At 37.7% G+C, this 25,507-nt stretch overlaps 2 protein-coding genes across 3 annotated transcripts; one reads left to right on the plus strand and one right to left on the minus strand.

Moving 5' to 3' along the window:
- The first annotated feature begins 3,762 nt into the window (after nucleotides 1-3,762).
- LOC135740603 (uncharacterized) lies at nucleotides 3,763-14,011 on the plus strand. The gene is made up of 3 exons (XM_065259061.2): nucleotides 3,763-3,791; nucleotides 10,858-11,710; nucleotides 12,490-14,011. Exons 1-3 carry the CDS (start codon nucleotides 3,763-3,765, stop codon nucleotides 14,002-14,004), a joined length of 2,397 nt encoding a protein of 798 aa, XP_065115133.2. The 3' UTR covers nucleotides 14,005-14,011.
- Nucleotides 14,012-18,108: 4,097 nt separating this feature from the next.
- aoc1 (amine oxidase copper containing 1) lies at nucleotides 18,109-24,118 on the minus strand. Of its 2 annotated transcripts, none has more exons than XM_065258887.1 (5): nucleotides 23,959-24,118; nucleotides 21,744-23,288; nucleotides 21,339-21,627; nucleotides 19,888-20,020; nucleotides 18,109-18,893 (listed from the first exon to the last, which is right to left on the minus strand). In XM_065258887.1, exons 2-5 carry the CDS (start codon nucleotides 23,278-23,280, stop codon nucleotides 18,624-18,626), a joined length of 2,229 nt encoding a protein of 742 aa, XP_065114959.1. In that variant the 5' UTR covers nucleotides 23,281-23,288; nucleotides 23,959-24,118; the 3' UTR covers nucleotides 18,109-18,623. The 2 variants fall into 2 exon arrangements, with proteins under 2 accessions (XP_065114959.1, XP_073669252.1); XM_073813151.1 differs by lacking the exon at nucleotides 23,959-24,118 and adding an exon at nucleotides 23,380-23,582.
- Nucleotides 24,119-25,507: the final 1,389 nt, after the last annotated feature.

Consider the following 25,507-nt stretch of genomic DNA (forward strand, 5'->3'; position numbering starts at 1 on the left):
ATGAAAAATTAAATGTACGCATTTACTAGAGAAGCAATTTACACAAACAACTCTTTTCTTTAAAAGATATGCTCGTAGTTGCATTACACTTGCAGTAACACCTTCAATTTAAGTAGTTTATTTTTTTTTTTGGACTATTTATTTTTTATTTTTATTGAATAACATCAACAAGTATAAAACACATATTGATTAATGCCACATGAACATGAGGTATTACTCACACATTGTTCACAAGTTATCAGAAAAGAAAATAGAAAAAGAAAAAAAAAATTACAAAAATTTGAGACTTTTTAAAATATTATATGTTTTCTGAGCTTTCTTGTTCTTAACTTTTTCCAAAGGGGTAATTTGAAATCATTTATAAAATGTGACAGGTTTGGTTTACAAAGAGCCCATTTTGTTTTGTGTATATGATACTTTCCTAATACAATAAATAGCTGTATAATATATTGTTCCCTTCAATTTTAGTAGTAAAAATGATTAAGACCTCTTTGTCACGTGCTGTTGCCATGGTAAATCGTAATATCTGAGCTCCATTGATGATGGTTTTTCATTGTGGCTGTGCACGCGCTTAACTCAGAGTCAACCTACTCAGAGTCGATTGAACTAACTCAGATCAGCTTTTCTGTAACCGAAAACTCAGAGTTTCCTATCTCAGAGTAAGTCAACTCAGAGTTCAAGTTTAAACTCAGAGTTGGTTGAACCTCCTTATTGAAACGGGACCCTGTTCTTGTTAGTATGCTGTTTTTTCAGCAGGGTAAACCTTATGCTTTTACCACAGTAGCTCAGCATTTTTATACATAGTAAAAAACAGTAACAACAACACCATGCTTTTAATACATTTGATGTACAATTCAGAAATCTTTAGACATTCAGATCCTTCTTTTTTGGTCAGTTTTATTCTGTTGCCGTTTTATTTATTTATTTATCTTATTATATAGTCTTATAATAGTGGGCAGATCTTGGGGTTTGTTGTAAATAATTATACACATACAATGTTTAGTAAATAAAGAATTTAAAAAATATCCAAAATTTGTAATTCACAATTTTTTTTGTCTTGCAGTTTCTTCACATACATCTCATACTCCTCCATCTACACGCTCCACAACATTTAAACCAACGGCTCTTTTAAGAGCCATCACTTGCAAAAGCTCTCCTAAAGCAGCTGATGGCGATTTACTTCTAATCACAGAACCGGCTTTACTGATGAAACACGCATGAGAATCGCAGACGATTTTTGTGCACAGTGAGTGAGTGAGTTGGAGAGTTAGTGAGGGACACACGCACACACGCACACGCACACACGCACACGCACACGCAGACGCACACACACACACACACACACACACACACACACACACACACACACACACACACAGACACACACACACACACACACACACTCTCTCACTCTCCCCCCTCTCTCTGTTTGTCCCTCTTTAAATTTGTTTTGCCTATTTCTATTTGCATTCTGCATTCTTTCAATATGGCATCTTCAGGTTTCGACCAGTTATGTCAGGAAGCTGCAACTATTTCAAAGCATCTTGAAATGAAAGCTGACAATGCTGAACTTGAAGCAGCTACTAGGGAGGCTGAAGAATTTCTACAAATGTTCAATCCTCCACTGGTAAACTTAAAGTTAATTACATTTCAGTTTTCTTCTTCATTTGGTTAATTTTTTATTTACACTTAAGTTGCTTTAATAAATGTATATTTTTATCTGTTCATAGATTTCCACGTCCTTACTTTTAGTCACTGTTAGCATTTTATTTTAACATGTTTAATTTTTTTTTTCAGCTGAAAAAAAGAACACACGAGCGATTTCCTGGACTCAACAGACACAGTGAACTTTGCACTGCATTTCAAAGGTAATATTGGTTATATAATAATAATAATAATAATAATAATTAGTTACATTTATATAGCACTTTTCCAGTGCTCAAAGCGCTTTACATATGAATGGGGGAATCTCCTCAACCACCACCAATGTGCAGCATCCACCTGGATGATGCGACGGCAGCCATATTGCGCCAGAACGCCCACCACACACCAGCTTATTAGTGGAGAGGAGACAGAGTGATATAGCCAATTAGTATGAGGGATGATTAGTAGGCCAATGGGCAAGTTTGGCCAGGATGCCGGGGCACACCCCTACTCTTTTTCGAAGGACATCCTGGGATTTTTAATGACCACAGAGAGTCAGGACCTCGGTTTAACGTCTCTTCCGAAGGACGGTGCTTTTTTTGACAGTATAGTGTCCCCGTCACTATACTGGGGCATTTGGACCCACACAGACCACAGGGTGAGCACCCCCTGCTGGTCTCACTAACACCACTACCAGCAGCAACCTGGTTTTTCCCAGGTGGTCTCCCATCCAAGTACTGACCAGGCTCAGCCCTGCTTAGCTTCAGTGGGCAAGCTGTCTTGGGCTACATGGGTGATATGGCTGCTGGCGGATATCCGTATATCCACAGAAATGGACTCAGATCCGTAATAGTGCCAATATACATAATATAGTTTTATAAAATTGATTGTTGTCTGTTGTTACATCTGTAGCCAGCTCCTCAGCCGCAACACTGAGAACCAGAGTTGAGGTCAATGTACTGCTGAGAAAAGTGCAAGATCTGTTTAACCAAAAATATAGTAAGCATATGTTCAAACACTTTTTAAGTCTTGATAACCTAATATACCTTCATGTTTTCATGGCATTGTTATCAAATCAATAACTTATTTGTGTCCATCAACCATAAGATTATGACACATTACCCACTGTTTACAGCCTGTACACTGGCTCTTAACAGGATGGGAGAGTCAATTGTCCAACTGTGTTACAATGTGTAACATGTACATGCATGTGTTTGCCCGTGTCTTTCAGAGGATGCCGGAGGCAGTGCCGGGTTAAGCCTTTGTGAGGCCCTGGGCTAACGCTGGTTTGGGGCCCCCCCAATACACTGAAAAAAATAAAGGCTGGATTTACTAAGTGCCCCATTGCATACATTTTTTTAGTAAAACTTGCAAAAACGATGCACTGTCTATATTTTTTAGTAAATCCAGTGTTTTTTACAGCGTATGTACAACATTAAATGGCTAAAATTATTTAAATAAATTAAACAATATTATCAAATAATTTTACAATCAGAAATAGCCCAGAAAATAACATTTATTTAATAAAACTTACAACAAAAAGTGCTTCTTTCTGCTCTTCTTTAAAGAGAATTCTTCAATTAAATCATTAAAACCAAGTTGACGCAAAAGTAGGCTGAAATTATTTAAATAAATTAAACAATATTATCAAGTAATAATTTTACAATCAGAAACAGCCCAGAAAATAACATTTATCAAATGCAACTCACAACTAAAAGTGCTTCTGTCTGTTCTTCTTTAAATATAATTCCTCAATTAAATTATTAAAATCAAGTTGACGCAAAAGTAAGAGCCCAGAATTCTCAGCCCGAGTCCGAACTTTTTAATTCTCCCCATTAGGAATCTGTGTCCGCAGATATAGTTAGCCTACTGCATCGCGTATGTTTGTGAGTAGAAGTCTGTGCTGTCTGCTGTGAGGTACCCGTTCTCACCAAGATGCGTACAAATGACACGCAGTGTGATTATCGTGCAATAGATACGCCAAATTCCGATTTTGCGTGCATATGATACGCCAGTCCTTCCCATTCACTTATATGGCGAATCGTTTCGTGACGTTTTATTTATTGTTTTCTCATTTGTTTTCTGTTTTTTAAACCATTTTCGCTTGGGTTTAGGGTCATGGCAGACTCACAGAGAATCTCACATGGGTAAGATACAAACATCATTATACTGTTGTTTTAGATTTGTATTTAATTGTTAACAGGGCTGTAAGGGCAAATTTTACCTTTTGTCTCCCACACCTTAACAATTCTGGTAATAGTTGGTGAGACAGCTTAATGTATTATAAATAAAAAACAGTTATGCAAAAAATACACCATCAAATTAAGAAAACATCATCAGTTTGACAAAACATGCCCTGCAAATACTCACAAAACATCCAAGTACACCACACATTCATATTGCAATTCGTAACTATTGTACAAGGTTTCTAATTCTTATCCAATCTCTTTCATATTTTTTCATGATCTGCTTTTGCCTATTGATTAGGTTTAGGGGTGGAGTTCATTTATTGCTTTATTCTAATAATTCTACATTTTATATGTTTTTGATTAAGTGCAAAAATAATCTACTTGTGGAAAATGCACAAGAAAGTATTGCACAGTTTAATTTATTGTACAGTTATAAGTTTAATGTTTGTACTGTTAAAGTGGTGTACAGTTGAAAAAATAAATTACAATATTATGAAGCTGCTGACAGTGTGACCCATTCCGGCAAAAATAAGTTGGGATGCACACAGTATAATTTTGAGGCACAGTCAAAAGAAAATATAAATATTGATTTTTGGTTCGGGACCTTATTGGTGTTGAAAGAGTTATTAGGAGCAATAAGACGTGCACCCCTGATATATAGACACCTACACAGAATTACAGTTTTAAAAATATCATGTTTTGATAAGAATTCACACAGATATAATCTGTTATGTCTTAAGTGAATGTTTGGTTAACTGTTGAGGATCTGATGTGTAAGATTATTTTATGTCCTTGCATTATACAGACGATCTTAAAGCTGTCTGTCTCAATGTCAATCAAACAATATGGGGTGGTTTCCCAGACAGGGATTAGCTTAAGACAGGACTAGACCTTAGTTTAACTAGGAAATATAACTAGTTTCAACAAACATGTCTTACTAAAAACATTACTTGTGTGCATTTTGAGGCAAAACAAATGGCACTGATGTATTTTAAGATATGTCAGTGCAAGTTGTTTTCAGTTTGGACAGCGTTTACATTTATTTTAGTCTAGGAATAGTCTAATCGCTGTCCGGGAAACCACCCCTAAAAGAAAAAAAAGTTGAACATATATTTTCCTTATTGATATTGTTTTTGACTTTGTGTTAAATCTATACCTGATTTTAAGGTGTGGATGTGCTGATTTACTTTTGATCCCTCAAAAATCTTTAACTGGATTTTTACTCAAATATTTTCAAACAGTTTTTGCTCTTTAATTTTTTGTCAGTTTTCAACAAATCATACATCATTTTGAAGTTTTTTAATAGAGAATGCCAAACTATAAATAAATCATTTTTGAATATTTGCTCATTCTGACTTATTTTGCCAGCACAGGAGTTGACAATGATCACATCAGGCAGGAATGATGAGCATCTTGGTGGAATGAGTTTTATACTGAATACAGTCCTGTGCTTGACAAACATGCAATTAAAACAAAATGTTCACATTGTTTTTTTAAAGACATATATTCATTATAGTGGTATGCAGTAGTAGCCTGGTTAGCCAGACCTACATCAAGATGTAAGGTCTGGCAACTCTTCACACAAACGGCTCAATGCAAGGGGCGGGATATAAGGTTCTCCCTCAAAATGCCTCTGCACGCAATAGGATAGCGCTATGACGGATCAGAGCAACGATTGCGCTATCAATGGTGAAACAACAATCACAAGCGGATTGTGGCTGAGTCCCATGCGTTTCCCCACCAGTGGAGCTAATTGGTATATCAAACTTTTACCGTAACCAGTCGGCAAAACTCCAAACACATCTTTCTTGCTTAAAAAGGACTTCAGTAGGGTTATTTGCTCTTCTCTCAAAGAAAAACATAAGTCTAAGTCCTCCAGAGTCGCGGCCAAAGCCGCTTCAAAAGAAAGCTGTTCGCCAGCAGCAGCAGCAGCCATTCTTTGTTTTCAAGTAGGAACCGTCGCAGCTCTGTCGTCATCATGTTAAGCCCGCCCCACAGACGCTACACACGATGTGATTGGCCTGACCAAATTTTGGTTTTTGGAGCTGTTAAGTGTATTGTGAGTGCCTAGACTAAACCCTGGCAGCAAATATATTTTGCGGCCGCTAGGGTGCGTCTAGATTTCTAGGCTAATGCAGTAGTGGAAGAAGTACACAAATCATGTACTTGAGTAAAAGTAAAGATACCCATGGGTAAAATATTACTCCAGTAAAAGTAGAAGTACTTAGTAAATTTTAACTTAAGTAAAAGTACAAAAGTATTTGCCTCAAAATGTACTTAAGTATAAACAGGGGTGTCATACACCAACTTTTTTTAAGGGGGCACAGTGTGCACAGCTTACAGAAATGTGTGCATACATAGTGATGGTCGCTTTCGAAGCACTGCTTCATGAGGCTTCGAAACATTTACCAATCTTTTGTTTCGAATCAGTGGTTCGGAGCGTGTATCAAACTGGCCCAAGTCACCTGATCTTAGCAAACGAGGCTTCACTATGTCATAACTGTTTAAAAACGTTTCGAAAATCCGATGGTTTACCACTAGGGGGAGTTGATCACAAATGACCAGTGTCTAATATGTTTAGGTGAACTCGGGTCAGTTTTATTATGCAAGTTCATAAAACATTTATCTGATCTGACTAATAACACTACAATTTGGTCTACTGTTTGTTTATAGACAGATTTAATGACAAAAATGTGCATAATTAAAAGGGTAGTTAGTTTTAATGATTTGTTTGCCCCAAATAAAACTAAAAACACATAATAAACTTTTAACTATGTCTTAATTAGGTTAAATATTTTTTTAAACATATTTGAATACAAATCTTCCTCTTATTTTGTAAAAAAGTGTAAAATGTTTGGACATATCTGCTTTTACACTCTTTTGACCAGCAGGGGTCGCCAGCGTGTGTGGTGTTTCGAACTGCTTTGAAAAACTGAATCAATTTTCGAATTAATTCGTTCAATTGATTCGAAGCTTCGAAAAGTTTTGTTTCTCCCATCATGCATACACGGACATCAAACGAAATATTATAGAGCTTTCAGTCTTTTCCATGGCACTATTTTGAGCCTTCCTGCCTTCATGACAAAAACCTCCAAAATAAAAGTGTTGACTAACTTTCATATCAAATACTATTCAATCGGAATAATGACATATTGCCATCATATTTACATCTGGAACGGCATGTTTTGTTTATTTACGTTTTGTTTAATTGTGTCAATGCATTTTGCACAACAACTGCATAATCCTCTACAATTAATGTAATTTTAAATCCATAAAGTTTATAAACAACGAAAATTACATAACGTGATTGAGTTTAATGTTCAATAATGATTCAAATAATGTTTTGATAAAAATTATAAGAGGAATGGATTTTTGCATAACTTTACTTCATATGTGAGCATGTGTGATTCCGCGTCCTGTGAACTCTGGCGAACTTTGGCGTTGTACCAAGAAGATGAATCTAGAAATCTCTACTAATATAACGTTGAGACAGTCCAATTTTAAACCATACAGTTTCTACACAGATGAGGTTAACTGCACATTACCGTACTGGGGTTTGGAAATATTGTGAGCGTTTCTTACACGTTTTAATTGCCCAGTTGGCAAAATGCAGCAGCAACAGCAAAGAGCTCGTGAGCGTGCTCAGACTTTGATGACGTCAGCGACTGCGCTGAATGCAGCGCCTGCCGTCAGAAGTAATGGAACACAATCAAAACACTATCAAAACGGTGAAAATCTCCGAAAAGTGACAAGGATGCAGCACAGAATTAATAATATTGTGCATTGTAAACAGATTAAAAGACAAATAACAGATTAATGGGCGCTTCTTTGAATTTGAGGCTCAAAAAAACCAAGGGGCCAACTGCCCCCTCAGTTTGAATGGGCATGACGCCTCTGAGTATAAAAGTACTGTGATTTATTGTGTCTGTATCAATTTTGTCACAAAACTCAAATTAAAAATAAAATCACTCTTGGCTTACCGATCTATTAATAGAAGGACATTAATTAATCAGACACTGATGTCTATTAAAATTATCTTAAAGCCTAAAACCTTAAAGCCAAAAAATTCCTTTAAATTTCCTTTAGCACCAAATGAAATAAGGATTTGAGAGCAGTAAGTCTCATTTCAAGATTTATTTGTTAAATAATTTAACAGTTTAAGTGCAGTAAAAACTTGAATTAAGCACAGGTTCACAGGAGTTTTCTTTTACTATCTGGAGGTTGATGGAGCCTCCTCACATTCCAGGTTTCTTTTCCTTGATGATGTTACAGTAACATACCTTATAATGTTGGCTACCATGCTTTCTCTGCAAAAGAAAAGATTCAAAATATTAAATACATATCTAGAAATCAGTCTCCCTTCCTGTGACAAATACAACAAGCCTTACAATTTAAGAAAAATTTAGTGTGCTTTAGCATGTCATATGTATATTGTAAAACATAAATATATGTATTAATATATTACAGAAAACATTTGAAAATAACAATCTCAGTTAATAAGGAGCACTCCAATCCATCTGCCTGTTTAAGCATCATACAAGGCATGGCTAGTCAAAATGTCATTTATATTTTACAACAGTGTTGATAGCGATTGATTGTCATTTCACAATAACAGAGCACTGAGCTTCAAATACAATGAACTTAAGTGAAACAGCTAACTATACGGCTAACTATACGGCTAAAAATAGCTTCAGCCTGCATAGCTGACTTACTTAAAAGTTCACGCAATCTCATGTAATCTTCCCCCAAGGGGGTTGATATATTCGAGTACAGGGTAGTGAGGACGCACAGCTATCCTCGCTCCGCAATATAATTATTTAATCAAGCTCAGTATACGAGCTGCATGTGTTGAAGTTTAATCCGAATGGCTGGAAGAGCGTCCGCACAATAAGCTGCCAGAGCCCTTCCTACATGCTAAAACTCGGGCTGTGTGTCGTTGTTTTGACGAGTCAAGACAATGACCATGTCTCTCTGTCATTGACTGCATTGCGGTCACTTCCAACCCGAACGGGAGCCCAATGTAATGTTTTACCTCTGAGGAGATATTTTTGTAAGCACAGCCCTACTCTTCACCAACTGGTTCAATATCCGTTATCCTTGCTGACGGGAGGGACCCGGGATCCGGCATGCCATTTTCTCCTGCCCTGATTGGTAGCTTATGCTTTTGACAGTGCCAGACGCAGTTTGAGGCCCGCCTTAACCGGTATATTAAATGAGAAGTTGATTGAGGTTGTTTCTCGTGACTGCTAGCTTTATTATGTATGAACCAGCAGATAAGAAAGAAACTATATCATCCAGGAAGTTAGATGAGAGATTTCTTTCAAAATGAGTGCAATCCTTTCTTTCCTGATCTCCTTTATTATGCAAGTCATGGAAAAGACCATTCTCTGACCATGTTTACACAAGCACTTCAGCTAGCTTTTAAACATAATAGGCTATATTTAGAGAATGTTTTTATGTTGCCATGAGTGGCTTTATCCCTAAAGCCTCCAACATTGTCAAATATATATATATTTGTGTGTAAAATCAGGGCATGCCCTCCTGGGGAGTGTGGGATGTATCCGCTATTAACATGTTCCCACACGAATATGTACAAAATTTGGGGTATTTGTTTACAGGCCCGAAGTTAGGTGCGGTCTGTCACCGCATAACATTGATGACAGACACATCTCTTTCTAGCTGGGATCAGTTATGGAAAGCCAAAAGGCCCCAAAATGTCCCATCAACTAAACGCCAGAAAAAGTATGCTTCTCCAGCACAGAGGACCTCTTTTCTGGATGTGGTATGGATTTCAACGACTGCAGGCATGGTTGTCTCCTGCTCGTATAGAATCCATCCTTTAACCATGAGGTTCCCTGAGGGGCAACCCGTTTCTCATGATCAAGGTCACACGCATATGCTTTGTGCCTTAGTATTATGGAAGAAACCATGGGTCCTTTCCCATGAAGGCCAATATTGGGGGCTCAGGGTCGTCACATCAGGCTTACGATGGATGCATCCCTCTAAGGCCAGGAAGTAGCTATGGAAGACCATAAGGTCAAGTCTATGCAAGTCCATATGGAGCAGACATTCTGCTGAGGCAGGCGTTGAGCTCTGGGAAATGAAGACTCCACCCTCACGTGGTGGAGCAAGTCTGGCTCAGGTTCAGCCAAGCGAAAGCTGACCTGTTTGCAATTCAGGAGTTCACATTGTACACTCTGGTTTTCTCTCTCTCACCCAGTCCCATTCGGGCTGGATGCCATGACACAGTAAGGGCCTGAGGGCCTCCGGTGTGTTTTTCCCCAATTGCTCTGCTCCCAGGAGTTCTGCAGAAGGTTCGGCAGCACAGGCAGAGCTGTTGCTCGCCCCATGTTGGCCGACCAGGGAATGGTTTCCGTACCTGGTCTCCCTCCTAGACTGCTCCCCATATCAGGGGCCAATCTGAAGGGATTGGTAGTCTCAGGCGAGGGACACTGTGTTTTACCCCTGTCTAGAGTTTTTAGGTCTGGCCTCTGATTTTTGTATAATGCTTTGGATGAGCATTAACGTCAGTTTATGCCACGTGATATGTCTGTCTGGTCCCTGGAACGTTATATTGACTTTGCGTTGTTGATGTGTGGCTCTCCTTTCACTGTGGGGGTTGTGGTTACACCACCAGAGTATATTCACAACATGCCAACCCATATCATGCCTGTTCTGCCTGAATCTGATAACACATGCCTGCTCCTAAAATGGCCGCCACCATGTCTGTCCCTAAAATGGCCGCCTGGATTTTTTTCATTCTTTTTTCTCTTCATATTGTTAGGATTTTACTGTAGAACCATAACCAGCATCTAAACGAGGTTATTAATAATGAACAATCTTTGAAATCGTAGACCATAGCTTTAAGAAACCATGATTCTCAATAGGATAATTATAATTTCCATGATTCTCAATAGGAGAGGGACAATTGCAGTGGGCAAGAACATTGATTATTTGTTAATTACTTTTGCGTTTTTTTCAGCTATATTTATTGTATGTTTCTGTTTATTGTATGTTTCTACAGAAAAAACTCACAGGCAAAACAATCTGAGGAACTCATCAAGAAAAGCATCTTAATTAAAGATGGAAATCCTGCTCGATATCGTCTGAAAACAACAACAGAACATCTGCATCAATCTGAGTCCGATAGAAAAATCACCTTTGGAGAAAGAGACACAGATAAACCTCATAAAATCATACTGATGGTGGGAGAAACGGGAACTGGAAAAACAACTCTCATCAATACTATGATCAACTACAGCTGTGGTGTTCAGAGAGAAGACAAAGTTTGGTTTGAGATCACAGATGATCAGAGTAACACAGCATCAGTTTACAGTCAGACCTCTGATGTGACTGTCTATGGTGTTTATATAAAAGAGACTTCAGTTGATTTAACAATCATTGATACACCAGGATATGGAGACACTCGTGGAGCTGATCGTGATAGAGAGATCGCTGAGAGTTTATTACATTTATGTACAATTGAAGATGTGATGAATAAAATCATTGCAGTGTGTTTTGTGGTGAAGGCAGATCAAAATCGACTCTCTGGCAGACAAGAATACATATTTGATGCCCTTCAAAATTCCTTTGGCAAAGATATTGCTGAAAACATTGTGTTACTCCTAACACACTCAAAAGGGTATCCACCTAAAAATGCCCTGACAGCCGTCAAAGCAGCTAAAGTCAAGTGTGCTGTAGATGAAAAGAAGAATCAGCCGATCTATTTTCTGTTTGACAACTGTCAGGGAGAAACATTTGATGAAGATTATCAAATAATCCAGGATCAATCATGGGATCTCAGTTATAGAGGAATGACAGAGTTTTTCAAGTTTCTTGACATGACACAACCAAAAACTTTGGAAAAAAATAACTTAGTAAGTGCATGTTTTATGCTTTCATGTTTTTCTCAAACTTGATTCGGACCAAAAAACATATTTAATGTTTCTAGTGTTTTCTTAACACAACCTCTTTTTTTATTTTCCGTCTTTTGTGAAACTTAGCAAGCTGTGGATTCAAATTTTTTATCCCGACTTTAATGCAGATTTAATGTGGAGATTTTAGACCCTAAAATCTACACTCTATAAAATGGAGGGTTATTATTTAGCCAGAGTTGTGTCAAAAAGGATGAGCCCAGACATCGGGTTAAATTAACCCAAAATGTTTATATTTGACCCAACGCTGGGTTGAACATAACCCTTCATTTTTTTAGAATGTAATCTAATCTTTTACTCTATACAGTACATTGTCAAACTTGCGGTTTATTATCATTAATCAAGTCTGTAATTTAGTTTGCTGTTTAGTAATTTTAGTAATTAGTGAATTTTTATGTAATTTATTTATTGCCTATTTAAATTGGCAAGGCCTAAAAACAAATGCAAATGTAAATTTACAGTATAATGCACTGGCCCAATGGGGCAAATGGGGCTTTGCCATCGTTTTTTAGTCAGAAGGATTATCTGTCTTAAGAACACATGGTTAGCATAAAAAATGAATCAACAGTGAGCATGCTAATATTAAAATGTTAATCATTTAAAAATGTTACTTGAATTTGTGCGGTAAATACACTTTTGTTGTTTTGATTTACTATCACATTACATGTACAGCAGCAGCACACAATAAACATCACATTTGTTATTTTGCATTGGGTTTACAGGACACATTGAGTTTAGACAATCAATTGTACAACGCTGATGAACTCAAGACGAAAAGCCACAAAATTAAAGATGGAAATCCTGCCAGATATCGTCTAAAATCAACAAAAGATAATCTGGATCAATCAAAGTCATACAGAAAAATCACCTTTGGAGAAAGAGACACAGATAAACCTCATAAAATCATACTGATGGTGGGAGAAACAGGCAGTGGAAAAACAACTCTCATCAATACTATGATCAACTACAGCTGTGGTGTTCAGAGAGAAGACAAAGTTTGGTTTGAGATCACAGACGATCAGACTGACCAACCATCAGCTCACAGTCAGACATCTGATGTGACGGTCTATGATGTTTATATACAAGGGACTTCATTTGATTTAACAATCATTGATACACCAGGATATGGACATACCAGTGATATTGCTTTTGATCAAAAGATTGTTAAAGATTTGCTTGGCGTATATACATCTGAAGATGGGCCTCGTGAAATCAATGCAGTGTGTTTAGTGTGTAACTCATCTTACACTCGCCTTTCTAAAGAACAGCTAAACATATTTGATTCTGTTCAGTCTTTATTTGGTAAAGATATTGCTGAAAACATTGTGTTACTCCTCACACGCTCAGATGGAGCTCGTCCTGAGAATGCCCTGACAACCATCAAAGAAGCTAAAGTTAAGTGTGCTGTAGATGAGAAGAATCAGCCGACCTATTTTCTGTTTAACAACCGTCAGGCAGAAACATTTGATGAACAATGTCAATCTATCCAGGATCAAGCATGGGATCTCAGTTACAAAGGAATGACAGAGTTTTTCAAGTTTCTTAGCATGATGAAACCAAAAACCTTGGAGATGACTCAAGATGTTTTGGAGAAACGGCAACAGTTGGAGCCAAACATCTCCAAACTACAATCACATGTCCAAACGATGAAAGAAAAGCAAAATGAACTGAAACAAACTCAAGATGCTCTGGAGAAACACAATCAACATGTCAAAGAAAATAACAACTTTGAGTATAAAGTTGAAGTGTCCTACAAAGAAAAGGTTGATATTGATCCTGCTGTAGCTAAAAAAGCACTGACCTGTACCATCTGTAAGGAGAACTGTCACTATCCTGGATGCTGGTGGAGCTGTTATTTCTATGGATGTGTGATGAAAAATGATCACTGCTTAGTGTGCACAAATAAATGTCACTACAGCAAACACATCAAAGAAGCCCAAATATATGTAATAAAGACAAAGACTGAGACAAAAACAAATGAAGATTTAAAGAAGAAATATGAAGACAAAATGAAAGACTGTCTGTCTGTGATCAATAAGCTGAAGGAAGAACTACAAGAATTAGAGAAACAGAAAATCAGGCTGGTGATGGAAGCCTTTCATTGTGTGGAGTCTCTGAAGATCATCGCACTCAACACTGAATCTCTGTTCACACTTCTGCACATTGATTTTCTCATTGAGAAGTTGAAGGAAATCAATGAACCTGAAAAAGCTGAAGCTTTGAAGAACATCAAGTAGAGAGCACTTCCTGTCAATCAATCACATGACAGGAAGACCATATAAAATAAAAGACATACACGCAAATTAAAATTAAGAAATAAAATGGAATTAAATAGCTAATTATATATATATATATATATATAAAATTAGCAATTTAATTTCATTTTATTTCTTAATTTTAATTTGCATGTATGTCTTTTATTTTATATGGTCTCCCTGTCATGTGATTGATTGACAGGAAGTGCCATTAGAGGATATGCATTGATGTCACTTTTTCTGCAAAAACGCCTGTAAAACGGACTATTATCTGCTTAAATTGAATTTAGTTGGTCTTAACAGTGACCCTAACAACTTGCCAAACAACCAGTAGTCTGTGGACATTGCTTTTCCTGACATATATGTTTGTCTTGCCCAGAGGTGGGTAGTAACAAATGACATTTACTCCGTTACATGTACTTGAGTAAATTTTTTGGGTAACTAGTACTTTTAGAGTAAATTTAAGGATGGGTACTTTTTACTCTTACTCAAGTACATTTCTAGTGAAAAAACTGTACTTTTACTTCGCTACATTCGGCGGCGTTACTGCGCTACTTTCAAATGGTAATAATTAATGAATATATATATTTTTTAAAGTTTATAGGGCGTGTTCGAAAGTTTCGCGAGACAGGCTGCGTCACCCTGTAGCGCGCGCGACCGCGCGTAGATAACAGGAGAAGAATATGAGGGTGCGTGTGCGTTGTGATATATCGGAGGCAGATCATGCATGGCGGCTTCAAGTTCGGTCTATGTTTTCACTCCAAGAGGTCAAAAAGAATAGTTTCATAATGCGATGCATGCTTTGTTCAATAAACGAGCTGACATCTCAGCGTACAGGAATTCAAGATCCAACCTGAAGTAAGTGTCACAATATTGTCTATTTGAACACTATTAATGGTCATTTCACACACTGTCCGAGTTTTTTTGCCATATGCACTCTTGTGCAAGCGATGACAAAACCTAGTGTAAGTTAAACCATACAAACAGCACGTTCATCTGCACATTTCCGTATAATTTCCCCACTGAACACCAAAATGTAAGGACGTCTTGCATTTGTACACAAATCCTGACACCTAACTAATGTGTAGAAAATACATTCAAATAAAAACGGGATTGTGTTTTATTTAAATCCTTCCAAAAGCATGAATGAATAAAAATAAAAGAATAAAGTTTGATTTTAAAGAAACATGTATTATATATTATAATAAATGTAGAGTTGATTTGCTCGTGTTTATGTTCAGTAATTGCACTTTAATGGCAATGAAAATAACCTATTCATATAAAAACATGATAACAAACAGACACACACGTTCTTTTTTGTTTACTGTTTGCATGTTTAAAGGCAGATGCTGACAAGTTTTTGTTGTGAACATGAAATAAATACAGAGTTAACCGTCAGAAAACATCTGTGTGTGTGTGTGTGTGTGTTTGAGATTTTTTTGAGATGTTAATGTCCCATTGCAGGACTGAGATAGGCTGCTTTACCTGTGTATAAGCAGAACAAAGAGACTTTTAAGGAGAGGTTTGTGAAAACCCTCCAAGTAGTCTGAAATTCAGTGCTTTTGCGCTACTTCTCTATCAGATCGGAAGTAACGAGTTACTAACTACTTGAGTAGTTTTTCATCTAATACTTTTTTACTCTTACTCAAGTAAATAATTAGATTTGATACTTTTACTTTTACTTGAGTACAGATTTTGGGTACTCTACCCACCTCTGGTCTTGCCTAACACCTTAGTAGAACACAAGGCTCATCATAATGGATGTTTTTTTAAAGCAGCCTCACTGACAAAACTTTGCAATTACACAGAATAAGAGTATTCATTGGTGTATTTTTATAGGATATTTTATCCCAAATTTTTTACATACCTGACATATGGCTACTGCTACTGATTTACTTCTCCTTTGAGCGTATTTTGCAGTCTGGATAAAAATTTTTGTTGAATCTGTTAGCACAGTCGATCACACAACTACTAGGGTGGCCATACATGCTATTTTCGCCGGACGTGTGCTGGCCAGGATTTCTGGTGCATCCTCCGGAAATCGCATTGGTTGATGACCAGCCTCTGCTCTAACCCTATTTCCGTCTCCCTAAAAAAGGGTTTCGGAGTCGGAGGGTTTACGCAGGCACTGGAAGGATCAGTTTCAGTGGCGCTTTGGTAGGGATTCCTAATTCGTCGGTCACAACGTAACGTCGTAGTGACCGACTGAAAGGGAACCTCTCGGTTACATATCTAACCAACAGTTTGCTGTGACATTTTTTGGCTAATAATTTAATGTCAAACCACTTTTTAAATTTCTGGAAGTGTTCTCTCCTCAGACCCAATGGAATCAACCGTACTAGTAATATGTTCCCATTTTTTTTTTCTTTTGTTAGTCATTCCTCCGGCACTAAGTGAACCAAATAGTATGTTTTACTTGGATTCAACCTCATCCACCAGTACCTCTATTTCTGTGTCTATTCCTCTTTTTCGCTCTCTTTGTCATTATTGCAGGGAGGGAAAAAACACACCCACGTGATTTATAAAGGGAGGTGTTGTCACCATATATGCTTCACTGTAGGCGTTTCGGAATGCAAATGACCATAAACGTGAATAAGCACACGTGAGATTTATCATCAAGGATTACTTGATGTGCGTAAGAACCATGTGCGCATGTTTGATAAATACAGATTTTTTGGGATTTACGCACATAATAAATTTCATTTGTAAGACAACATATAGAACACTTTCTAATACACTGTTGATAAATGAGTCCCCTGGAATGTTTTCATAAAAAATGTATCTCAAACATGTTGCACACCAATGCACACTGCTTTCAAAAGAGAAAGGGATTATTTTTAGAAACAGGTGTTGTAGTTATAGATCTTCCAGCAGAGGTCAACAGAGCCAAACTAACCAACCAAACTCTGAGCCACAGATACAAGACTTCTGAGTGGTAACCCTCATAAGTTTATGTAGCTTTGTAGAATTAAATAATTTTGTTTTGGTTTAGAGGAATTTGACTTAAACCTGCTTAATACTGCTACTTTTAAGTAAGTTTTACTAAACATACTTACTTAAATAGATTGAAACAAAATATTAAAACGACTGTTAAACACACACTGGTATGTTTTTAGCTGATGTTTTATGTATGTCTTAAATTTTTGCTTCCAATTAAAATGCTTAGCAGTTGTCTAAACTGAAATTCTTCCAAAACAGTTATAATATTTAAGACATCACTAAATCTTGAATGTTTTTAATAAAGATTATTTGTGTATGTGTATTGTATGTGTGTAGTCTTTCAGGTGATTGTGTTCTTGTAAAGATTCAGTTGTAATGTGACGCATGAGTCGTTGTTGTCATGGTGAGTTTTAGGAATGTCAGCTCTATATAATGTGACTTTACTGTCTGCTCTCTTTAAATGAAAAACAATCTCTTCTGTGGTACAGGTCACTATAACACACACTGTTAAAACCCATACAAACAAACTTTATCTTACTGACCACAATCTCACATCTACACTACACCAGAAGTTTTCAAACTGTGGATCGGGACCCACTTGTGGGATAAGGTGGGTTGATATGATATACCATAAATTATTTTGATACTGCAATTATAAAATGACATTGTAAATAAAAACTTTTCAATTAAAAATGTGTTTTCCTCATATTTACATTTAAAAATGGTGGGTCCTAGTATGGATTATACTCATCTAAATAGGTCACAGAATAAAAGGTTTGTGAACCTCTTCACTACACAGTCTGCTTAAGTGCATAAGATATTCAGTGAGTGACAATAATTATCCTATACTTCACATATACATAAATTAACTCATCTCCTGTAGGTTTCTATAGGAGACAGCAGGTGAATTATGGTCTGTTTGCAGAACAAAGCTGTTTGCTGGAGTATCAGCTCGACTCACTGCTGTGATCCATGAGCTCACGGATACGACATCCTGTATCCTGGATGTTCTCCGCTGATAAAACCCATCCATGGATACATCCTCTTACATCTGGATCTTCACCCAATCCATCTCACAGTGTGGTTACCATGACAACCAATGTAATCCGTATCCACAGTACAATATACATGACAACAACATTCACGTCATTATTAAACACTTTTATTTTCCAAAATGTGTTAATCACACAAAAACAAGAGGTAAATGAATTGTGCATAAAAAAATCAAGTCTGCTTTTAGACCTTTAATATTATTTTACAGACTGGATGCTTTTCAGTACTCTGATGGGATTTAAAGAAAAGTTTTTGGATGCATTACATGCATCTGATATTTAATATATTTAATGAAAATATGAAAAAGTGTCACATTATAGAAAATCATTATGATTCCAAAAACAAAATACCCTTTAATTTTTTAAGGATAAAAAATGACAGGGATGTTCATTACATTCACTTGAACATATAAACAGCTTCACATTATTTGTCATAATGATCTTTAACATGTTTATGATAAAGTATATAAAGCATTTGAGATTTATTTGTTTGGCTCCCTAGATGTTAATGTCAAAAGTCCACAGCATTAAATGAATGAACATTGTTACTCTGAACTCCTACATTTTATATACAGCACAAAACACAGATGAAATGAGTTCAGTCTTTGTCTACACACCAGCGTATGTGCCGTTATAATAGAAAGGTTTGTCTGAGACGCAGTGACCTACGACCTCTGGAGTCCATCTCTGAACCTTCGGCTGACCCTTTTCATCCGGTCGAACAATGACGGTGCTGCGGGACGCAAGCGACGGGTCCTCGTCAAAAAAGTTGAAGGGACGCAGGAAAAATCCCACAGCGTTTCCTGGAGTTGCTGTGTTGGGAATGTCTTCAGAGTGAGGAATGTGAAGGAATCCCACCGTCACCCAGGCAACCAAATCCTGTAGGCAAATACATCATTTGTTAACACTCAACTTAATGTCTTTGCACTGTTGCAATGTGTGTGGTTTTATATGTAAATACAGTATATAGGCACTGCTTGTTTGGGGATGTTTGTAGCTGTCTTTACAGTCACATATGCTCCTTCTTGTTAAGTTCAGTAGAAGTTCAGAAAAGTACTGTTAACTAAGTAGTTAACATTACTTTTAAATGTACACCGTGTAATTTTTTGCAGCATGAAGTGGCGAGATAATGGCCCAGTCCAAAGCTCACCAAGTCGCATAGAGGAGCTACGGTAGCCATCAAACACCAAACATGTCATTATCTGAGACAAATACGCACTTTTTAGAGTAGTTTGTCCATTTAGGGCTACTGTAGAAACATGACGGCTCAAAATGATGACTTTCATGTAAGGGGACCTGCTTTGTTTGTAGATAAAATGGCCCATTCAAAGGTAATAAGAGCAATATCGTTCAGTTTGTACAATACTAATAATATAGTTATTTTACAAGTTCAGTATTTTACACTTAAAGCCCTGTTTTCAGATTGTTTATGATGAAATAGAACGGTTTTGACAGAAATTTGGACATATGCGGCTGTCCCGAGAATTTTCGGGTGTTGCTTGTTTCACCTTCCACCTCTATAATGGCTTTATAGGTGCACTGGAACAATCCTTCCTAAAATGCATTAAACTTTCGTTTAAAAAGACGTGAAACTCAACGAGTGGTCAGGGGTGTTCACTGATATGCTCACACAAAAATCGCTGCAAAAGATGCTTTCCAACAGGTGTTTTACCATTCGTTGTAAACTTGTGGACCTATTTTTCCAAACGCCTCACACCCGTATATTCTTCCACTGACATGGTCAAAAATTTTGAATCTGAATAGATCATCTGAAAATCTTACATTGCTTTTGTTTGTTATTCTTCTGTTTAAATTGAGACTGTGTCTGTAGACCCTCATCTGTTGTGAGGGCAGCTCTGCACATTTTGTTTACCTGGCTAACAATGTTTTCATTGTTGCGAATAAAGTCCTCGAAGGAAACAAGAGGTTCCCAGGGTTCATTCTGGGTGTAAATGCTGCTGCTGGTGGTCTCGCTGTCTTTGTGTCTGGTTACAGCCAGTTGATATCTGAGGTCAGCAAAAAGAAAACAAACTCTTTCAGAATGCACAAGAAATAAATTTGTAAGTCCATGAAAGTTAACTTTTGCGACCTATTTGTGACCATGTCTGTGAAATCCAGGCTAAAGTCTCATAATTGAATGAATTTACCTACCCAATCTCATGTAGATGCGTATAAATAGCACAAAGTGTGAAAATCGTGCAATACATACGCCAAATTCGAATGGCGTCCCTTCCTAATCACTTAAACGGCGCATCTTTTATGTCGTTTTATTTATTGGTTTCTAAATTTGTTTCTGTTTTTTAAACCATTTTAGCTTGGGTTTAGGGTTAGATTTGAGGTTATATAATATACAGGTTTCTCCACGTTTTTGTCTATATGTAAGCCATGGTCGCTTGAAGTTGGGGTTAGAGTTGGGGTTTGGGTAAGGATGTCATTGTTATACAACAAAAAGTTGTTCTAACTCTAAACCCAAGCAACAATGGTAAAAAATAGCAATAAATTGAGAATCCAATAAATAAAACGACAAAAAAGATGTGGCGTTTAAGTGAATGGGAAGGACTGGCATATCATATGCATGCCAATGTGGAATTTGCCGTATGTATTGCACGATTTTCACACATCGTGCTATTTATACGCATCTCTGTGAGACTGGGTTCGACTGGGTCACAAACAGGTTGTGTTTCTACAAAACTTAATTTGTAAGCTAACCCAGCAGGCATATGACTGAACTTGAACATTGAAATATGGTTAAAACAATGTCAGTTCTTGTTTCAAAGTTGATACAACAGTTAATGCTAAACGGTTGCAAAAGGTTAATAAAATGCTTAAAACCCAGCATTAAAGGAACAGTATGTAAGAAATGTATATCAATTAATCATAAAATGGCCCTGATATGTCACTAGACATTAAGAAATCATTTTCATTTTAAATACTTATATCACTCACAACAGTGGTCTGGCCAGGATTTTGTCATTTAATAAGTGGAGTTGCAGCCCTCAACTGATGTTTATGTTGTCATTTTGTGTGTTGGCCACCAGTTGTGTGATTGCACTACCAGTTTTAGCCACAAGTTTTGTGATTGCAATACCAGTTTTGACCACAATCCTACATACTGTTCCTTTAAAGTTTGGTTGAAATAATGTCAGTTGTTTGTAAAACGTTGATTGAATTAGCAAACTCAAAGGTAATTCAACATTGATTCAACCTTGTCCTTGACATCAATGGCTGGGAAAAGTATATTTGTGTAAGTACTTCTCATACTATTGCTTTAAGTCACTTTGAGTAAAAGCATCTGCTAAATGCAAAAATATAAACGCTGCTCACCTTGACCATGCAATACCATTTTCCTCTTTCCATCCTCGTGGCAGAACACTGTTCCCATGTGAGTAATACTGAATCCGATAACCCCTCTTATGACCCCACTTGTTGTTTTGGTTTTGATTGTAAAAGTGCAGGTATTTGGGGAACTTCTTGCCAAAGCGGAAAGCAGCGCTACGTTCGGTTTGGTGCTGCGTCCGGTGAAGTTTGGATTGGAGGATGGTGTGCTCTGGACTCCAGGGGTTGGTGAAGTTGACATATTTCAAATCAATAGTCTCAAAGCTGTTGTCCCTCCCTGTACAAACAGACAGAAGTAAACATTACACAATCGGCTGGTATTTGCACCACTGTTTCACAAAACAGATTTTTATTTGAGTTCAGATTCAACATAAAGATAAAGCAAGAACGCACCTGCAATGTCAAGGTCCACTTTGTAATGAATCAGGTGGGTGTGAATGTTACCAAGCACGTAGTTGTAAACCTTGGATCCATAGTTCAGTCCGTTTTCTGTAAAGAACGTTGCATGGATGTACCCAGTAGCGCTCACTCTGGACTCCATCACGCCATTTTGATAAAAGATAAAGTCCCAGATGTAATCATAGTTGTACACTGTAGACGTGGTTCTAATCACCAGAATCTGGTTTTCAAGACCTCCAAAAAAATTAAAACCTCCTTGGAAGTTGCTATTGAAGTGTCTCCTCAGTGGAAGTCCTGTGGTCATTTCAAAGATGCAAAGTGCATTTCTGTAACGTACAGGTTTGTCTGTGTCATAGTAATGGTAAAGGTCCACAAAATGAGCAATTTCTGGACAATCGATCCCTGGAGCCAGCTCAAAATCTGAGGTGCCCATCATCCAACCCGCATCAATATATTTGGTCTGCATGGCGGCCGGCGTATCTCCAGAGTAAAAGGCGATAGCTTCTTGTAGACTGATCTCATAGGCAATTCTCTCCCCGTTGAAGCGAAGGTCAAAGATCTGCAATCCAGCAGAAGACCGAACTCTATAGGCAAATGACCATCCGGCATATTCCACAAAATTCCCATCCACTTGAAATCTGCGGCCTTCGGGTTCCACAAGCTTCGCTCCGTGGATGTTCGTCCGTGTGTTTGTGTGTCCCCGAGGAATGTAGGTGGAAAACAGATCTTCCTCATCATGCTCAGGCAGCTTGTGTTTAGAGATCGTCCCCTTCTCATACATCTCCACAAATTCATCCAGGCTGTCAAAATACTGCCCGTTATACCACACCTTCTCCACCGTCCATTTTTTCGGATCCAAATCCTTGTGGTTAATGAGAATCTCGAAGCCCACGGGGTGAATAAAGTAACCTTCCACAAACTTCTGTAACATAACCCAACTCCTTCTCTCTCCTGACTCTAAACCTCTGGGAGCAATGTCCGAGAATGTCAGACAGCGGTCGGTGCAGTTACCGAAGGTAAACCCGGTGCTCTCGTGCAGAATCTTGTTGATTTTTTTCCCTACTTTCTCCAACACTTTATACAGGTGTTCATACTCCACAGCTGTAATCGGCCTTCCCTCAAAGCGAATGGGCCGGTCACCCTTAAAAGTCTTGAGCTGATAGGATCTTGGGTATGGCAAGGGGCTGACGATATACTCCGTCACGTTCGGTTTTGCTTGGTTACCAAACTGCACCACCACTCGTGCCTGCCGTGGAGGTTTGGCCTGACCTCTGTCCAGCGCTCGGAGGGCCTCGTGTTTGCGAGGGACATGAAGCTCCATAAGGAGGATGCTGTTCTTCTTTAAGGACTTGTCCCGTGCTGAGATGAGACCCAGCTCGCTGCAGGAGTACAGGTAATCTCTAACGGCATTCATCTCTCGAGGACTGAGATCGGCAAACATCGTGGCTCCGTGATGAGCCCACTCCCTTGATCTCGATTTAGCAGTGCCTGCGACCAAAGAAGCCACAAGCAGTATCCACAAGAACCGCATATTGGCCTCTGCATAAATCAAACAATAAAATTATTTTATTCTTTGCATTAGCAGCACAAAAGGTCATGGGAACACACATGCTGATCAAAAACTGTTTACCTTGTAAGTCACTTTGGATAAAAGCATCTGCCAAATGCATTAAAGTAAATGTATTGCAAAAATAAGCAAGGTTTTGCAAGGATGACGAGTTACGATATGTCAAGCGGCTTAAGCTTTAATATGTCCTTTGTATGTTGAACCTGTGCCAAATTATAGTAATAAAGACATATAATTAATCTAACCTACTTTATCTCTTAGCATTGCATTGCATGCTTGCATTTAATCCTGCACTTTCTTCACTAAGATTGGTGAAAGATCAACTAAAAACTGACTGGATATTACAACACCAATGAGGTATTTCTGCAATCTGCACACTTTACCCTTGAGATACCCTTTTGCTCTGTTTGCAAAGGGCTACAGTATAAAATTTACAAGCTGTAAATTGTTTGTTGAACGAGCAAAATGTTTTCATTAAAATCATTTTAATTGTCTTGGTTTTCTTTATTCTGCACACTCTATTTCTATCACATTCTGCATTTGTGACGATTTGATAACACTATTATGTAACCCTCAACACAAACATCCACCTCACCTTTTAATCTAAATGAAGGAGAAATGATGTGCCATGAATGATCTTACCTTTAAATGCTCGATGAATCTGCAGAAAATGTGTGCTGTGCTGCAGTGATGTGTTTTTTTAATCATCCAGCAGATTTAGGGTTCTTCTTCTAAATGTCGTTTCTCTGCTGTTCTGCATTTATCAACCACCCCACCGCTCACCAATAGAAGGTGATTGGCCAGAAGAAAGCCATAAAACCTTACAGGAACCAAAGCTGAAGAGATGATTGATGACTCTTCTTGTGTCATCACTGCACTGCAAAAAATCATTTTCAAGAAAAACTTTTCTTAGTATTTTTGTCTTGTTTTCGGTAAAATATCTAAAAATTCTTAAATTAAGATGATTTTCTTGATGAGCAAAACGACCCAAGAAAATAAGACTAGTTTTTAGATCAAAAATATTAAATGTAAGTGATTTTGTGCATAAAACAAGCAAAAAAAATCTGCCAATGGGGTAAGCAAATTTCTCTTGAATTTTTCTTGAATTTAGTGTTTTAGAAAAATGTTGCATGCGCATCTACACCACATAAGAAATCCGGTCGAATGCGTTTTCGACTTGCTCTGAATGTGGTCGAAAGTGAATGAGCTCAAAACATTTCACACTTCGTATACACCTGTATTTAGCGTCGTCCACTTGTGATCCAATCGACTAAAACGCATCTTAATACCAGGTGTAAACAGCCTCAAAGCCAACTCCACTTCCTGATAGTTATATAACAAAGCTCATTCCATAAAAAGGGTGTAATTATCATCAATCTTACCCCGATCTCAGTCATATGGGGATGACACATAAGTGTTGTTTCATTCTTTATTATTAGGAAGAAGAAAGAGAGACTTCTAAATGTAAACATCACAGGCTTTAACCATTTGGTTGCACAAGAACAAAGAGTGGTCATTTGTATTGGTATTCTTGGTTTGCATTTTAAATGGGTACTGCATTAGCATAAGGGGGGACAGGTCTGAAGGAACAGAATAAATTGTCATTGCTGATACTGTTGTGTGTTGATGAACCCCGAGTGCTTTGTTACTACTTTGATTAAGGCTACGTTTACACGGAAAGATCTGAAGAGAAAACGCAAAAGTGGCGTGGCATTATCACTTTTTATTCCGCATTTATACAAGCACTTTTGGGGGAGAAATATGCATGCATATGGTGACGCAAAAGTGTGTGATATTCGATGTAGTATGCACTCCAGGCGGCAAGGTGGCAATGTGAAGCATTGACACACAACAACACCAAGTCCACGCGCCTGCGTACAACCTTCTTCCTTGTTCTCCTAGGTCTTGTACAAAGCCGTCTGGTTTGCCTCCGACAAATTGCCGCATCAACAATTTGATAGAAATGATTAATACACCTTCTCTGATTAGTAAAACTAGCTGTGAATGTTTCGTACAACTGCTGGAAAGACTCTTGTATATTTATCAGAGCTGCTATGGCAACTTGAAGGTCCAACGTATCGAAATAATCCCTTATTATTTTCCTGAACTGGCTCATGCCTGTGACATTAATGCGTACGCGACGAGAGCCACCGTGAGCAGACTTGTGTTTTTACCCTTTAGACTAAACTAA

This window comes from Paramisgurnus dabryanus, chromosome 22, assembly GCF_030506205.2.
Source record: "Paramisgurnus dabryanus chromosome 22, PD_genome_1.1, whole genome shotgun sequence".
Classification (NCBI taxonomy): Eukaryota; Metazoa; Chordata; class Actinopteri; order Cypriniformes; family Cobitidae; genus Paramisgurnus; species Paramisgurnus dabryanus.